General features: G+C 40.4%; 1 protein-coding gene across 2 annotated transcripts; it reads right to left on the bottom strand.

Moving 5' to 3' along the window:
- Window positions 1–943: 943 nt before the first annotated feature.
- slc25a29l (solute carrier family 25 member 29-like) lies at window positions 944–16675 on the bottom strand. Of its 2 annotated transcripts, XM_084309519.1 has the most exons (5): window positions 16246–16672; window positions 12257–12300; window positions 9766–9809; window positions 9000–9083; window positions 944–5107 (listed from the first exon to the last, which is right to left on the bottom strand). In XM_084309519.1, exon 5 carries the CDS (start codon window positions 5105–5107, stop codon window positions 4325–4327), a length of 783 nt encoding a protein of 260 aa, XP_084165645.1. In that variant the 5' UTR covers window positions 9000–9083; window positions 9766–9809; window positions 12257–12300; window positions 16246–16672; the 3' UTR covers window positions 944–4324. The 2 variants fall into 2 exon arrangements, with proteins under 2 accessions (XP_084165645.1, XP_084165644.1); XM_084309518.1 differs by lacking the exon at window positions 9766–9809 and having other exon boundaries at window positions 16246–16675.
- Between the last annotated feature and the right edge of the window lie 1747 nt (window positions 16676–18422).

Below are 18422 nucleotides of genomic sequence, written 5' to 3'. Positions count from 1 at the left end.
CGTTACCAACAGAGGGCACCCTTTCATGATAAATGACACGCTGACCGGAACAGTAATAAACCCGCTCCTATCTTTTCCTCTTATAAAGTACCCGATAACTAAGACACAATGTTAACCATCTAAGATGTGGGACTTCTTTGACCAGGAGAGAGAATGAAGGAACCTAGAAAATAATTTCATATTATTAGAAATGTTTCACTGTAGTACAGGATAGAGATTCAAGTTACTGTCCAAAGAGCTCAATGTGCCCCAGGGTCACTCACTGGTATTGACCCATCTCTCAACCCACCCTCTTTTCTTGATCTTCCCCTCGGACGAGGGAAGCAACAGTTGTGATTGGAGGATCAAGAAAAGAGGGCTGGTTTGAGATGAGTAAATTAATTAATTTAGGATAAGGAATCAATGAAACGGACCATGTTTTACCTGAAATAATCCAGTGAATAAAGTATTAAAGGGACACGTCACCAAAGAAATGCTGAAATATTTTGCACAATCTCGCACACAAATCGCCAAAAACTTTGCACACATTCATTTAGTTTGAGTTATTGAGTAAATTAGTTTGAATATGGCCACCTGTGATGTCATCTGGGACTTTGAATCCTTGTTAAGTACAGCTCTATAAAATGATGTAGATGAAATAGCAGTACCTTGTCTTATAGGGACTGCTACCGTATCATTTCATTGAGCTGCAATTAACAACACAAGGATTCATTGTTGTTGATTCATTGGCGGGCATATTTAAACTAATTTACTCTCAATAACTGTCAAACGAATTGAGTGTGTGCAAAACAGTTTGTGTGAGGTTATGTGCAAAATAAATCAGGATTGTTTTTTGGTGAAGTGCTCCATAGTAGTGACCTTACAGTCCACTAAAATATGCTTAACAGGCATAATCAATGAGGACATTATGACAAACATTATCTGAAGGTTTTATTTTGCCATCCATTCAGAGCTGCATACTGTGGCCTATAGGCCTACATGCTGTTTTAATGCAAGATGTACAGAACAAACATAATCAACAGGTACACAACATACATAATCAACAGGTATTACCAGCAGCCCTTCTACAAAACGCATCACCAATTGTGTTTGTTTTCATACACGTTTGATCATCCAACCAGCACCGTCAGATCAATTGATCCATCTCAGGTTTGAGATAGGTCAATTGACTCTTAGGAAATGCCCATCATTTTTAAATGATTCCATGTAACGGGGGACAAACCGCACAAAACAACGTGCAGCATTCATGCCGATTTTGCCTTTACATGGTTGTAACAGAGAGGGAGAGTGAAACAGAGCAGAGCCTAGACCTCCTGATGCATTACATTTCAACAAGTCAAGCAAGTTTAACAGGGATAGGGATCATATAACAGCCATCAGGTGTAACAGGTTAACCATTTTTTGCTGTACTATGTAACAGACTCTTCGACTGGCTGTGAATTTAAACAAATATAATTATTTACAGTGACAAATGAAAAAGAAAAAATCGCCATGCATTTGATTTTGTCCAATCGGTACTAGTAGATCAGTCATCTCCCCAACTCAAATTAGCATAAATATCACAATATGAAAAAACGATACATCATGATAGTCGATAGAATGATTAGTTATAACTTATAAGGTGCTTCCTCTGGACAGTGGACACGGTACAGTGTTTAGAAAACCCGTTATCCAAAGCTTGGATTATGATCAACCTTCAGACAACAGTTTAAGTGTATTCAAGTTGGAAAGAAAACATTTAAAAAACGTGACAAATAATTATGAAAAGTCTGGTTCCTAGGCCTATTGTGTTCTAGGGCTGAACAACATATTAAATTCATATCAATATTGAAGAACGCAATATCCGTATCGCAAAGGATGCAAATGAGCATTTTTAAATAGTTTTAAAATACAGTCTAATAAGAGAATGAGAGCAACACCCAAGAGTCTACAAGGAGAGATTAGTCATCACTGAGAAATCCAACAGGAAATTGTAGACTAAACCTTGAAAGATTATACTGCGCGTTTGGTTCTACAATGTCAATTGCAATAGCCGCTAAAATTATATCTTGTCCATATATCGTTCAGCCCTCCAGAGTGCAGATTGCAACCCAACCATGTAACTCCTACGCAATTCCAGAAACCAGGGAAGAACTATAAAGGAGGAAAAAGAGAGACAATTTGTATTTGCCTATGTCATGCCCCGCCCCAGTTGCTTTTTCCCCTTCTTCCCTCGGAAAGCAACAGTTGTAATCGGAGGATCAAGACAGGAGGGCAGAGCTTGATAGGCCTTCTACTTGATGGAAACACACTCAACGGGATCCACACACTGGCAGGCCATATGTTTTGATTGACACTTTCAAGTCCTTGGGACTCCACAGTAACATGACTTTTCATAGGAAAGTTTCACTTACCGTAACTACACAGTGTGGTGCAGCCTCCGAAAAAGCCATAAGTACGAGGGCTAGACGGATAGGCACGCCGATATTAATAGTTATTGGGGGGAAATTTGCAGCCGATAAACCAGCGATAGACTTACACACAAAAGAAAAAATAAATACATAATCCTGTGGTGTGCTTAAAATTAAAGTGTGGTACACATTTTGCGCAGTAGATGGTGGTGTTCACACAGTAAACAGAGCCTGGACAGCTCAGTAAATGAGCCTTCACTGCTCCATGAGTTGACCAGTGAGGCCCATTGACAGTGCAGTGCTGCTGAGGCCACTAAAGTTGAGTTTGTATCCACTGACATCGGATAACAGAGACAGCCGTGGTCGCTAGCTTACATGTGGATGCACTTAAGACGGAGGTATGGTGAGACTGCTGAAACTTGACTTTACTAAAGTGAATTATTCAAATTCACCAAATGCAACAGATGATTAGCAATGCCCTAGCTAGCAGAGTAGCTAGCAGCCAAACCACTGGCTTGCAAGTAAGGTCAAGCTCAGCCAGCACTAGCAATACACACAGGATCAGTTATGGGAAATTAAAGTTCTGGCTAAATCAATATCCGAGCCAGAAATCTCATATCGGTCTAGCCCTAATAAATACATATAAATACAACGATATCTACATACATATGCTGTCCTTGATACATGTATAAGGCTGCCTTTATGTTTGTAACCATTTTGATAATAAACACAATACAGTGTTCATACTTTATCAGGACAGACAGCAGGAGGAGACAGACTTGAGCTGGACTGGGCACATCTGAGAAACCATTCAATAGCACTTGCTTCAAAGCTTTATTTTTATCCATTTCACTTAACTAATGAAAATATATTTTATTAAGGCTATTAAATTGCAAAATTAAGTTGTGGGACTTGGGCTATTGAGAGGGGCAGAGCCACATCAGGATCTGCCGACAAACGCCACGCTTTGAACCTGGAATTATATCCCCAAACAACAGTGTCTGGGATATTATGGTTTTTTTTACGCCGCCACAGATTATTCCGCGTCAACGCCATAACTCAAATAACTTTCATTCCAATTATTTCACATTTGCTGTGCACATTCATGACCCCTAGTGGAACCCTATTGCATTTGGTGACCCCCCCCCCTCCCCTATGACCTTTCCGCTAGCGTCACCATCAGGCCGATCTTTACATTTTCTCCAAATATATCCTGATCCGTTAGTCATAGTCATAAAACGGGTATACAGAGATGCATCTACTCGTGCACAACAACTGGGCCATAAGGACCTATGAAGTCTGCCAGATCGGAATTTCCGGGAATTTCAGGCCATTCTGGGATATACCCGCTGTCAGTCACTGACGGCATATTGGAAGATGATCTGAATACTTTTTCTAAGTTGGGAACTTGGGAAGTTGTATTTACAATACCCCCTATATGACATATATAGCACAGCATAGACACATAAGTGCTTCTTTGACCTTAGATTATTTGGGTCAAGCCAGTGTATTTGTATCCATAATCATCGTCAATTCCCCTGAAAACTAAGCAATCACATTAAAAAGAACTGCTCTGTACAAAATCAGGGACTTTTAAAAAGATGCATCATATTTACAAGCACAGTTTATCTAAAAATATATTTATAAAAAATATAGCTTCCTTACAGATTGAAGCTACTACAAGTGGTCACTTGGCCGGAGCTCCAAGGTTTCGAGTTGCCTTGGGGACAGATGCTTATCTAGGAGTTAGTTCACCCTCCACAGTGGAGAGCTGAGACAACAGATCATACCTCCGATACGCATGAAGCTGCAACCTCCTCCTACTCGTACTCAACACCACCATAGCCATGCGCAGCAAAGCGGATTTGCCGACGACAGATGCACTGCCACTCCGCGGATGGCTCCACCACTAAACACGGCATCCCCAAAGCAGGTTACATGCTGGTGGGCTGTGCCTGGGACTGCAGGGCCTGCCGGGGGACAGCTTGGGGGACACCTTGGGGCTCACAGTCTGGGATGGGGCACTCCTGCCCTTCCCGCATGTACAACAAGAACAGAGTCACGGTGGCGAACGTGGTGGCGTTCACCGGGAAGGCGCGTAGCAACGTGGACGTGAGTCCCCGCGTGAACACCCTCCACCCTTCCTTCTTCAAGCTCTGCCTGACGCAGTCCATGATGCCGCTGTACTGATTGACCCCACCGACCCCGTCCGCCTGGAGGCGAGACTTGATCACGTCCACGGGGTAGGTGGAGAGCCAGGAGGCGATGCCGGACATTCCGCCGGCGAACAGCAGCTTGGGGATCATGTAGCGGTCCTCGGGCTCGCAGCCTATGGAGCGGGTCAGGGTGTCGTAGGTCAGGAAGTACACGCCAAAGCCCGGCGTCTCACGGAGCAGCGTGGTCACCATGCCGCGGTTGATGCCCTTGATCCCCTCCTTGTTGTAGATCCTCACCAGACAGTCCAGGGAGTTCTTGTAGAGCTTCCTCTTGGACTTCTTCTCCCCGGTGCCCTGCAGCTGCATGCGCGTCTTGGCCAGCTCCATGGGGCAGCAGATGACACACTGGATGGCCCCCGCGGACGCCCCCGCCAGGAACTGGTTGAGCGGTGTGTCACGGCCGAGCTTGCGCATGGCGTTGCCCTGGACGCCAAACACGATGGCGTTGATGAAGGTCAGGCCCATCAGGGGCGAGCCGATGCCTTTGTACAGACCCAACATCTACGGCCAAAATAAACAGAGAGAAGCATTATCAGTTGGATGGCTAACCACGCGTGCACACACACACACACACACACATATGCACACATTGAGGGGAAAAGTAACTTGATAGCATAGTACTTCAACGCTAGTGACGCCACAAGGAAGGGGACCCGAGTACAAGAAAGGAAGAGGTATGAACACAAGAGATACACAAGGGTGGGGTGACAAGTAATGAAGATGACGGTACATTTCCAGCTGAAAGAGGGAAAGGTGTAATGGCCCTGGGGTCAGCTTGGACAGGTGAGGCAGCATTGCAATACTTAAAATTAGCTAATTATACAGGCTAAAACACTCTTCTTTTGAAAAGGATTCTGCTAAGAAGATGTTCTTCTCTATTTTTGTCCAAACCAGTTCCTAGAACTACGGTCATCATGCCAAACACTGCATGTCACAAGCCAGGTAACTACTGGAAAAAACGGTCTTGAACCATGTCAAGAAATTATTTGATTTACCATTGTACTCTAGGATTCCTTACCATGCGATTCCACTATGTGAATCAAGTCAACAGAAATGTACTCTCTAGAGAGACCTAGCATTCTCCACTCAGCTCAAATGGCAAAGCTTAATTTAGCCCATGTGGGGGATAAGGTCCTGTGTGACCCCGGTTAGCTCATCTATCCCGTTACCTCCCCCTTGTGTTAAGACAGCCTAATAGGAGCTCTCTCGGACCGACACCTAAGCTGAGGGATAGAACTGTAACTGGAAACTCTTGCCAGTGCAGGCCCCCATTTTGACCAATGAGCAAGCTAGGTGATACTGGCTTGGCATGGTGAGGAGCACATGGTGGAAACTACATGGCACCAGTTCTTGTTCTTTCTTTTTGTGTTCACTTGATGGAAATTTCAATCAATACCACATGAACATCCAAATACAGTAGATGGGCCTATGCCCATGTGATTACATTAATTACATAATCTGCGTGATACACATTCATATTCCAATATTATTTGGAATACTAGTGTATTCTGTCTATAGGTTGGCACATGTAAATACTAAATCCTGTTTACAATAGCTGGGATAAGCCAATATCCTGAATGTGGTCACTGGTATGGTTGCCGCGGTGATGTGAAGTTTCCCATGACTAATAAACTCATGACAACACCGGTATTACCGGTCACACCGGACATTTTACAAAATTACGCTCAATATATGTACCGCGCTTACTTTGATCTTTAACATTATGCCGCTACACTGATCCACTGTGTCCGTCTGTCTATGTCGGTTTTTTATTCATTTTCAATTACCAGTTTTTCAAAAAGCAGGGCTTTTGAGATGATGAAATCACTCAGTGATCATCAGTGGTTCGGCAAAAGATTGTTCCGAGTATATAATATATCTGCTTAGAAAACGAAGATGTCAAATTATTATTATAAATTTTTCACGTGGTAAATACACAGGTCACAACATGTTTACAGGAACGTTTTGGAGTTGTATTAGTTTATTTATTTAGCACAATATAAATTTATATAATTTTTTTTTTTTTTTTTTTTACAGTGCTAGGAGGGAACGAAGCTCAAAGGGCTTGTACAAAGTTCCACTCCCATCTCATTGTCCATAAACATATATGAACGAAATACATGTAAACATGGTCTAGAAAATAAACTCAAAACAAGATCAGAGACATAATTCAGACACTATAGCGAAAAAATGGAAGATTGACAAGAATTATTATTATCATTATTATTATTATTTTTTTTAAATGTACAAGAAGGTAAAGGAAAGGTAAACATATGTACAGTATATAATGAAGAATGAGTGTATTTTGTGACTGTTGGGAACTAGGCTACACTGGCACACCTACTTCCAGTGAATGACGCTAAGCTAGGCTAACGTGCGGCTGTTCCCTAAGCCTAATGCATGCACAGAGAAAAAAAGGGTATGTATCTGCTTATCTAACTCCAGGGTAGATTTTATTTAATTTAATACAGGCCTCAATAGAACTGGCACCAAAGTCTGAAATGCTGCCTTTTTGACGTGATGACCCTTCCTTCCTTTATAGTTGCCTTGTTGACTAATGGGTTGTGGTCTCTGAGAGGTCCATCTCCATGGAACCTGCAATATTCTGTAACTTGTGTATTACCGCACATTGGTAATAATTGTTTTATTCGCTGACGATACAAATTTCTTCAGTTCAGGAAAGGACCTTACAAAATTTGCAGATGACATTGTAAATTAAATGTGTAAACTCAAGATATGGTTTGATAACCATAACAATAAGTTATCCCTATATCCGTTATGATATTTACTAATCGAAAGAAGGACAGTGTGGCATTATGTATAGACAGAGTTAATATTGAAAGAGTATCTGAGTTAAAGTGTTTGGGTGTTATGTTGGATGAGAAATTGACATGGAAGCATCACATAATGTACATAAAAAAGAAGGTAGCCAAGAGTGTTTTTGTTTTGAACAAGACAAATATGATATTGTTCACTCATCCTACCATATTTGAGTTACTGTGTGGAAGTGTGGGGTAACACGTATGAAAGTAACATAAAGCCATTATTTATATTACAGAAGAGAGCAGTAAGAATAGTTCACAAAGTAGATTCAAGAGAACATACCAATGAATTATTTATTAAATCCAGACTATTGAAAATTAAAGAGTTAGCTGAAATACAGACTTTATTAGTTTTGTTTAGAGAAAAATGCAGAGTATTACCAGCAAATATACAGAGGTTGTTTGTTCCCTGTCCAGATGACAGCAGAAGGAAATTAAATTTTAAGCACCAATTTGCATGAACCACCTTAAAACAAAGGTGCACCTTAGTTATAGGTATCAAACTATGGAACTCTTTGCAGAATGATGTAAAGAGTTCTACTAATATATTTCACTTCAAAATGTTGTACAAAGAAAAGATAAATAGACAGTATAGCACAGTTTAGTATAGTGTTGCAGTTTAGCATAACAGGATAATATAGCATAGCAGTATAGGCTAATAGTATAGTAATATATAGTATATAGCAGCTTAACATAGAATAATAATATATTAAAATATTGTATAATACTGTATACCAATATAATAGTGTAGTATAAATAGTAGGGTTGGGCATCGTTTGGATTTGAACTATTCCGGTTCCGATTCTCCATTTCGATTCCTGTTCTAAACGATTCTCGATTCCGATTCTTTGAGGTGCAGGTCAAAACAGGTCACAGCTTATTTCGCAGGAGACTTTTTTTTTTTTTTTTTTTTTTTTTTTAATCTTAAATTTGTTTTCATACTATTCACATTGTCCATTGTTCCAGAACCGGAAGTTAGGAACCGGTTCCTATTAGAACCGGTTCTCGGTGCCCAACCCTAATAAATAGTGTGATTTAGTTATAGTATAATAAAAATAATACAATTATATAGTATAATAGTATATAGAAGTATAATATAGAATAATACATACATATAATATATAGATAAATGTGTGTGTATAAATGAACCTCAGTAAATATGCAATTTAACTGATAGATACACAAAATGTATTTATTTATGTTAATTTAATTGTGTTTCCATTTCTGCAAAATACGTTTTTTTTGTTTTTGTTTTATTTGGTAAACATTGCACTATGAACAGTCTATCAGTGTACTGTATGCGTTTAGGGGCAGGTACAATAAGAATTGTCTTCTTCCTGTTCCTTTCGGACATGGAATTTTGTGGATCATATTAAGTGAACTATATGTACTGTTGGACTGTAACGATTCCATGTACGAATAAATACAAATGAATGAATAATCAGTATGAGTATCAGTAACAGTATGAAAATGCACGTATCTTGTTAAAAAGAAAACGTAACCGGGATATCAGCTCTGGAGGATCAATGTGCAAGTAAACACACTCAGTGACATCATCCATTTGTACTTACAGACTCCTGACGTATGATGGACTGGAAGCAGTGATATGTGCCTCGGTACAGAGGCCTATCCACACTCTGAACTTGAAGTCTCACCTGAGGAGGACAAGTCTCGTGTTACAGTCTTACACAAGAGAGACATTCCATTCACATACAAGACCAAACATGACCACAGCAACTCCAACTACACAACACATACTGCAATACAGATAACAAAACAAATCTATCAATATGTATATAAAAAAATGTAAATGGGCATTTTCAAAGGAAATTGATGTTAGGGGGGTGATGTATAAGAGAAGAGGGTGATTAACTGAGACTTAAGGAACACGCTGACATGGTGTGTACCGTCTTCCCCAGAGTCAGAAGAGAAGATAGATACCAATTTCCTCTGTGTGTTCAGTAGAAAGCTATCTCGCTGCAAGCTAGCCTAGCTAAGCACAAATGAATGGAAGCGGATACGGACCACTAGCCTAGCTGTTGGCCAAAAATCCCTCTCCCAGAGTTTTAAGCTAAGCTAGTGGTCCGTATCCACTTCCATCCATTTGTGCTAAGCTAGGTTAGCTTGCAGCCGGATAGCTTTCGACTGAACACACAGAGAGGAAATTGGTATCTCCTTGTCTGATTCTGGAGAAGATGGTAAGCGCATTTCCCACAATGTTAGTGTGTTCCTTTAACAAGCGATGAAAAAACAAAGAATCTCCTTGTGTTTTGAATTTCTATATCTCAAGACAGAACAGGGGATGAGAAAGAAACATAAGACCTTGACCGTACTTACTAGGTTACATTTCCGTGGAGAAGCTGTATATTTGTGTCTCTCATCTACAACAAAGTGACACTGTTGCTGTTAAAGACAGCTTCCCCCAGCCCCCACACAAAGGACATTGAAAGCAAGGTAGAGAGAAGAGCTTCAACCTAAAAAGTGTGCCCATGGCATCTACTGTACACCTCCAAAGCTAATACAAAAAGAAATTACGGCCAAACACTAAAGTAGAGTAGGAGACCATGTGGCCAAGTTAGTATGTGTCGCAATTGTCTTCCTAGCCTTGAGCTACTCTACAGTACACACATTTACTTTACAAGCAGGTTTCAGAACTACCTCTCACGCGATGCTTACCACATTTCCTGTGGTTCTGGTTTTTCAAAAAGAATCGCAAAAATTTAAAATGCTAGGGAGGCAATGCTAGAATACGAAAACTAGGTGTGAAACAACATTTTTGTTACCGTAATCTTCGGACTATAAGCTGCGCCTTTTCCCCCCATTTTTCGACCCTGCGGCTTATATGTGACTCGACGTGACCAAACCCGAAAATGTTAAAGGGGAACTATTTTACTATTTCTTTCACTATTTGGGCACTTTTACACAATTCCTGTGAGTCTATGGAACACCTCTGTAATATATATATATTTTTTTATTCATTGTTTTGTATTTCTAATCAAGTCCTCAAAAACAGCATTTTTCTACCTCAAGATTTCGAGCTGTTTTGAGCCTGGGCTGCAGGTGCCACCTAAACCACTGCGGAGCGTCGTCGTCTATCTCAACATTAACATGCAGCAGTGACTATATGACATCACATATAGGCACATTTTCAAACGACTCAGTTCAGTGAGGGTGAATATTGTGAGAGGAGAATTGGAAGAATGCGCCAATATGAGAATTTTGAGACATAGATCATATTAATATAAGTTCACATAGCTAGGAAACAATGCTAAACACTCAAAAAGGCCATTTATAAGATAGTTCCCCTTTAAAATCTAAATATTTTTTGACTGCATTGAAATGTTATTTATCTGTTCCCTTATTTGCTAAACTTAATACAACTTGTAAATGAGTTCATTCTTGTTATTTGTCCGACAGTATTGTGTCCCAATGCTAATTACATATGGTAATTAAACATTAAAACACCTGCGGCTTATAGTCCAGTGCGGCTTATATATGTACACTGTACATCATTGAATTTAGCTGCTGCAGCTTATATTCAGGTGCGGCTTATAGTGCGAAAATTACGGTAACTGAAGTAAAAACTTTAACTGAAACTATATTGTACTTAAAAAACTAAAGTCATCTTTAGTTTTAGTCTTTGTCGAGTTGGGTAAAATTTGCCAATGCCACAAGAGTGAGAAGGCGTTGGTGCATATTGTTTATTGACACTGGTGTGACGATATGACCGCCACACAATACCTATTCTGAACTTATTAAATATTGCCCCTGACAAATACCCTCCATATAACACATTCAAAATAAATAATGAACTAAACTTAACTTAAATAGTTTTAAACTAAATAACAAATTGAATCAAATACTGAAACATACAAAACTATAATAACCCTGGCAGGCACCCTAGGCCAATTTGCAAAAGGTCCCCATTGCCTCTGGAGTATAATACCTATGCACGGCCAAGTGGGGATAAGTGACCAACTCATAAGCCAAATATGTGTGGCACATCGTTCCAACCTTCAATGTGCACGGTCATCATGTGAAGCAAGCAAGGCAGCTTGTTCTGACGGCTATGGATTCTATCCTAAGCATATGCTGCCATGCCTCTTGCGCAAACTGCAGATGTTATTTCAAATGTATTCCGCCATCATAATGTATTGCTAACAGATAATGAGAAGTAGTCTACTTACAACACACTACATCTCATCTACTTTTCCATGAGAATAAACTTGACAGGTGACAGACAATAAGGATACAGTATTACTCAATTTGTTTGAGGTTGACGCTATCTACCGTGGTTACAAGAAAAACAAACGGTTGTGAACTTATGTTTCATGCTCCAATTTCTGGTTCTCATTGTAGGCCAATTGAGTGGATCTGGGTCTCCTGTAAGGCTGGCCGATATGGAAGAAATTAATATCAAAATAATCATACAGATTCTTTTTCCAATAGATATCATGATTTCTGCTCACATACTGTATGTTAAACTATCCAATTGATGTGTAAAGTGTGAAACCAAAACTCAAATTCTACAGAGTTAAGACTATATTAATTGTTACCATTAGCCTAATTTGTACAACAGAAACAAGTACCACAATTAATAATCACATTACCCCATAGAAAAATTGTGAATGAAATGAGAATATTTAATTATTGCCTACTATCCTGGATTCAAACTCACATTGCCCTTGTAGGCGGTCTGACTGACAATGTTTACTACCTGATGGCTACACATTCATGAATCCTAGCACTGACTAATCTGAACGATATATAGGCTATAGAAATAGCACATTGTTCCACATAAGTAAAAGATGATTGGACAGAAACCCACCTTGACGGTATCAAAAGGATGTCCCACCAAAACACCAGCAGCACCTAAATAAATAAACAAATGAACATTTTAAAAGAATTGCTAAATCATTGGATATGGTTTGAGATCTGAAACGGATTGAACTCTCAAGTGTTCTAATAATAATAATCCTCTTGCTAGTTGAATGAATGAATGACTTTATTTGACAATATATAACATAACATGTGGCACAGTCTGTAAATACTGCCAAGGATGGACACAAAAAAGCTCAGAGCTTATTTCCATTGTGGTCCTCCTTGTAGGGGGGTAGGGGAACGAAATTCTTAGACATGCATCATACAGACATGACATCACAACACATCACATATACAGTAGTCATATACATAACATAGACGCATAAAAACATGTAAGGGTGCCTTTTAGCTGAGTATCTGGGTTAATTATAGTCCCTTTTGAGCCATATCTTTAGTCTGGACTTGAATCTAACAGCACTGTGTTGAGGCCCCGCCCTAACGCACCTGCTTATTAAATCAGCAGGTGAAACCGTGTGTCTGTCCATCGCTATGATGCAATGACAACATTGTTTGAATGGATGTCGTCTGGTGAGAGAGGGTGTTTCACTTCACACAAAAGAGCAAATAGTAGGCTAACTGCATTAGTGGACAAAGTATAATCAGCTGGTCACTGCACTGTACCTCAGCCTGGCAGTGCCATGTCCTTGACTTTAGTCGGCTCTTTGAGCTTTTAAATGAGCTATATAAATAAATGACTTGACTTCTGCTGACGAGAGGGAAAGCAAACATTATACAACACTTGGTTTCAACCAAGCAACTGGATTGGCCCAAAGAAAAAAGGCATTTCTGTTTAACATCATGGGCAACTTCAGGGCAATCAGTGTTGTCCTGATTGGCTAACCCGGTGGCTAACCACCAAAACAAAGCATTTTTAAACAGCTCATAGGCCGCGTTACCAGTGAAACGGCTCCAGCGTGTAGTACTACACTGTAGTAGCCTACTACACCAGCTTTCTCCATGAAATATAATAATGCCAAGTGATTGCAGAATCCATAGTGGTGGAGAACGATGGTCTTAGATGGTGTTAGAAAATAGGAAACCCTTTTACATTTAGTAATTTACCCTTTTGCCTGCATGTTGTGGTGTGTGGATTAAAACCTTTTGGTCGTGACCCCGTTTGCTTTTGGTTCGCTCAGAACCCGGCCAGAACTCCTGACCAAGGAACTCAGTAAAGGAAACTATAAAAGAAGGAAGGGTCGTCATCATCATGTCAGAATGCCAGCATTCTATGCTCTACTTGGTGTCAAACTTTGGTGCCAGTTCTATTGAAGCCTGTATTCAAATAAAAAAAATATACAAGCTATCTGAGGAAATATACATCAACCAATATATCAAGCTAGTTAACAATCAAACGTTAGCTCGTTAACAGTGCAACAAATTACCGATTAGTCTGACATCCGAGGTAATAACACTTTGAGTGCCAACGACGAGATTTCTCGTTAGTTCATGCCAACCGTTTAGTGCCAACGACAAGAGATCTTGTTTTTTTTTATTATCGATTTCCATAAATTTTTCATCAATCTAGCCTCACGTTACCAGTGGGGATCTGTCTGAACTCGAACAGGGAAAATACCGCCCCCTATCGTCTCTCCGGATGGTACTGCACCCCTTTGGATTGGATTGAATGAAACGCATGGAGAAAAAAAGTCCTGCTTCCACATTTTACTTGTCAGACAAGTAACCGGAGACGATCCAAGTAATCGCCTACCACCAGAACAGCGGAGAATGTGTGTTTCTAGTACCCAGCGTTGGATCAATAAACGCAATCGATATTTGGAATGGTGATCAGGAATTGGAATAATCTTTTTAGAGAACATCTGATCTGAGGTAAGGAATCTATTTTACCAGTCTTGGGATAATCAGAGCTATTTTCACCTATATATCAGCATGTGCCATATGTGTGTATATGTGCGTGTCTGTGTGTGTGTGCGATCAGGAAATAAGATAATCGATTTTTCAGCCCGCTTCTATAGCGTGCATAAGTACACATATACTATCGATAATCTAGCGTTTATTTGAAAACGATTCATAAATAGGCCGAAAAATTACAACGCGTTTTGTGTATTCCAGTGTATTCCAGTAAAGGGCGTTTATCACAGATTGTTCTGGAACTTTCAAAGAATTTGCGTTTTTCAAAATGGTATAAAACGGAAATTAACCGATTAAAAAACAATCCGTTTCGACAATGTTGACTGCAAACAAGTCATTGATAAGCGACGGCCATATTAGACACATAGCCATAATTTAAGATATAGTTTATGCGTTCGCAAATATGAGAGCTGTCATTGAAGTGGGTGGTGGCACGCAACAGGGTTCCGGGGCACAGGACCCGTGGCACTCAAAGTGTTAAACAACAGGATCATAAACAAGGAGATGGCAATTCCATTCAACTCAATGCCAGCTGAACTGAAAGTTTCCATACTTGGCAGTTGGCACCAATGTGCACAGTGATATGATGATCCTTCCTTCTTTTATAGTTTCCTTGGACTCAGTAAGTAAGCTAACAGCTTTGCTTCCACTACACCACTGACAAGGATTTCATACAACTTAATGTCCAAACATCCGAACTATCCCTTTAATAAACACCATTACATAAGTCTATTACAATGCTCAGGTGCAACACCTCACTTGTGTCAGATGCAAAAACATTTGGCGTTTCCCATTATGTGTGGCCCATCCAGGTTCATTATCACCCAGCCGTTTCAACTTGAAAGTATCAGACTTAGTTTGTACTGTAAGTTGTCATCTCCCAAAAATGAAACCCTGCTCGACACCCATCTCTCTCTTCCACGCAGATGGCAGCAGTCCCAGTTTCCCTAGTTCTCCCAAATGCCCCTTGGCCTCATGGACTCTGTACAACTCCGAACCCTTAAAAAGGAACACGACAAGATGATAGATAGTAGATAGATACCAATTTCCTCTCTGTGTGTTCAGTAGAAAGCCATCCGGCTGCAAGCTACCCTACCTAGCTTAGCACAAATAAATGGAAGCAGATACTGACCAGTAGGCTAGGGGTTTTTGGCCACTGGATTTTTGGATACTGGTTTGTATCCGCTTCCATTCATTTGTGCTAAGATAGCTTTCTACTGAATGCACAGAGAGAACATTGTTATCCATCTTATTGTCTGGTGAAGACGGTAAGCACATTTTCCATAACGTTGGCGTGTTCAAACACTCCAAACCTGCCCACTTGTGACAACCACCGGTGGGAAACACTGCAACAAGTCTGTCTGGTCTGGTAGACACATGTTTACCCTGTTTCTGAGTCAGGGGTCTCTTCGGGATACCATTGGCTGGGGGAGGGCTCTTGGCTCGGTCCCAAGAGCCTCCCACAGCCAATGGAAGTAATCTATAATGAATGAATGGCTCCATCCCCAAAAATTATGCAAATAGTAGGGTACTGTTTGGGGCGCAAACAAACTAGGATGCTGTTCTGGCTGCAGTGCAGGAAAATAACCACATCACAGACTAATCCAAATTCTAGCCTAGTTATGTCTCAGGCCTCATCATCCTGGCAGTGACTGTAAACCTAGTAACAGCTGACAGGGTTTCCAAGGCAAGGCGAGGACGACTAGATCCATCAGCTACTGATGAATTAGCCCCAGCTTGTTCAGTTTGATTTGATAAAAACCAGACAAACGTCTCAATCCTCACGTCAGACAGGCCCGATGTCCAAAATGTGATGTTGAAATGAATTACAATGGGGGGGGGCAGTTGCCAATCCCAGCCTAATAGTACAATTCATACTAGCAGGCGACACTCCTAGTATGAGCGTAAGGTTAGGAATGCTAACTATGACGCAGAGGGATGTCCAGGTGGTGAACAACAGGAATATCAAAGCATGGCCACGTTGCTGGAGGAAAACACACGACTTCAGTTGCAACAACTCTGCGAACCTGGGAAACTAAATGAACCAGTTAACCGAACGTCACTTACCTCCAAAGCACCCGGCAGCATAGTCCATTGCCAAATGTAGTAAATAAATATAAATTTGACTGGCTAACAGGCCGGCCAGCTAACGTTATCCACGAACCTTTAGTAATGTGTTGTTGTTGTTTTTAGAAATAGGTGTGGAGTCTGAATGGTTTCTTGAACCCGGCTTGGTGCTTATAGCCAAGCTGGTAACTATAGTATCCTCCTTGGGGGGGGGGTTACTAGTGGCTAATGCTAAAGCTAACGTAAGCTAATCAATCTCACCCTCTTCAGTGAGACTAGACAGATATGATCAGCTTTAGCTTGGCTAATAACAATGTGTGTTGTTCAGTTGTCAATAAGTGTAGCTGGCCAGCCGTTCCACAGGTTTGCTCTCTTCGTTCTCTCACAACTATTTCTATTTCTGTCGGAGGAGTAGAGGAGCGCAAAGTAAATGAAGTGTGTTTGCCTTTTTTGAGGAAGCCCAATGGGATCTGTCGAGACTAGACAACTCCCCCAGTTGTAACAGTCCGCCCCTCTCACTCAAAGTGCATGAACTAAATATTCACACCTTCATGTCCCATCATGTATCTCTCACCAGCAGCACCACCACCACGCAGCATCCATATAGGCTGTTTCTTTAGCAGCTAAATCATTATTAAAAATGTGATTTGGCATTTATATTATTATAAAAAAAAATGCAAACTGCTCTTTAGCCATTTAATAAAAAGTCATGACTCGTCTTCCTTCGAGGCATGACTTTGACCATAGATTGTTATTTGTGTAAAACTGCAGAGTGCCCTTCCATAAAATCATTCTTCCACTAACTTTCTGTACTTCCTCAAAACCTCCCCCGCCTGTGTGTCATCACATGTAAACCTGCTACTGTAGGCCTACGTCACAGCCTGCTAAACACTCCGCCAAGAGGGCAAAACAAATTCGTTTGAAAGAAAATGAGGCTATAACTTTGAATTGGGTGTATAAAATGTATGCAGAGTATCACTAATAACCCAAAATTAAGCCTGTCTCAAGATTAATGAGTTATGCAGTGATGTAGTTAGAAAAAGTAAACAGATTTTAAAAATATTTTTCTCATGTAAGTGATTGATTGATTGATTGAAAATTTTATTAACAGATTGCAGAATGGGTACAATACAGTACAGCTCAATACACACAATTGTTAAGGGGATGCAGACCAGATAAACACTTTCGTCTTGTTTACACCAGGGTCCCCCATTTTCAATTCATCATAACATATGACATACATGACATACAGATAGACAGTAGGCCTACTGCTACATCTATACATTTATGACATACCAGATTTACAAATACAGTACTGTTTGTGATACAAAAAGAGTTTAACATTTGACGAAGAAACTGTACATTGGAGGAGGTTGGGTGGGGGGGGGGGCTTGTACATTGGAGGTGGTTGGGTGGGTGGGGTGGGGGTAACTGTACATTGGATTATCGACAAAACCTTACTTGGTCCAAGAAGAGGGTCTCGTGTATTACTGGGTTAGGACATTTACTGTACAGGGGCCAGTTTCGAATTGCAGTCTCATGTAGGTGCTCTTTGAGAGTGGTTTTAAAAGTGGGTAGTGATTCACATTCCTTTACAGCTGTGGGTAGGGCGTTCCACATTGATGTGGCATAATTGCTAAACGTGTTTAGTCCCTTGTTTGAGCCGAATCTGGGTTTAACATGATTTGTGGAGCTCCCTCTGGTGTTGTGGTCGTGGTATTCACTGACCTTTGGGAAGTATTTTGACATGTACATGGGTACCTTAGTCGTGTAGTGTAGTGACAGTTTGACAATGAGGAGATTATAAAGTCTGTCTTTTCTGTGTAAGGAAATCATACCTTTATGGCTGTAGCCTGTGTTCATCGTAATTTCCATGGACACAGTGAATAAACCATGCCACACAGATGCCATGAAATCTAATTATTTAACACATTTTCAGTTCTTATTTATGAAAGAGACTTAAAAATATGGGGGGAACAATAATATAATATGATTTACTCAATAGGGAAAATAATATGAGTAAAGATGTTTGACAGTGGAACGTCGTAGAATGGAACCTATCATGGTCTCTATTGCCCAGCTGACAAAACTGGCATCCAGGAAATGCTAACTGCTAATGTGAAACTCTATTATAAGTTGATTACATCTAGTGATCTAGCACAAAAACTAAACAAAAA

This window comes from Notolepis coatsorum (assembly GCF_963971535.1).
Source record: "Notolepis coatsorum genome assembly, chromosome: 3".
NCBI classification, from domain to species: Eukaryota; Metazoa; Chordata; class Actinopteri; order Aulopiformes; family Paralepididae; genus Notolepis; species Notolepis coatsorum.
Note: the sequence above shows the minus strand (reverse complement) of the source record. Positions and strands in the feature narration are given on the sequence as shown.

What these genes read in the sequence shown, in the direction of transcription:
- slc25a29l (XM_084309518.1), bottom strand. Translation starts at nt 16,273, where the DNA reads ATGGACTATGCTGCCGGGTGCTTTGGAG. An exon ending in TGCTGCCGGGTGCTTTGGAG is followed by an intron (nt 12,301 to 16,245) that starts GTAAGTGACGTT and finishes TTATTTATTTAG; the next exon opens with GTGCTGCTGGTGTTTTGGTG. An exon ending in ATCCTTTTGATACCGTCAAG is followed by an intron (nt 9,084 to 12,256) that starts GTGGGTTTCTGT and finishes TGTCCTCCTCAG; the next exon opens with GTGAGACTTCAAGTTCAGAG.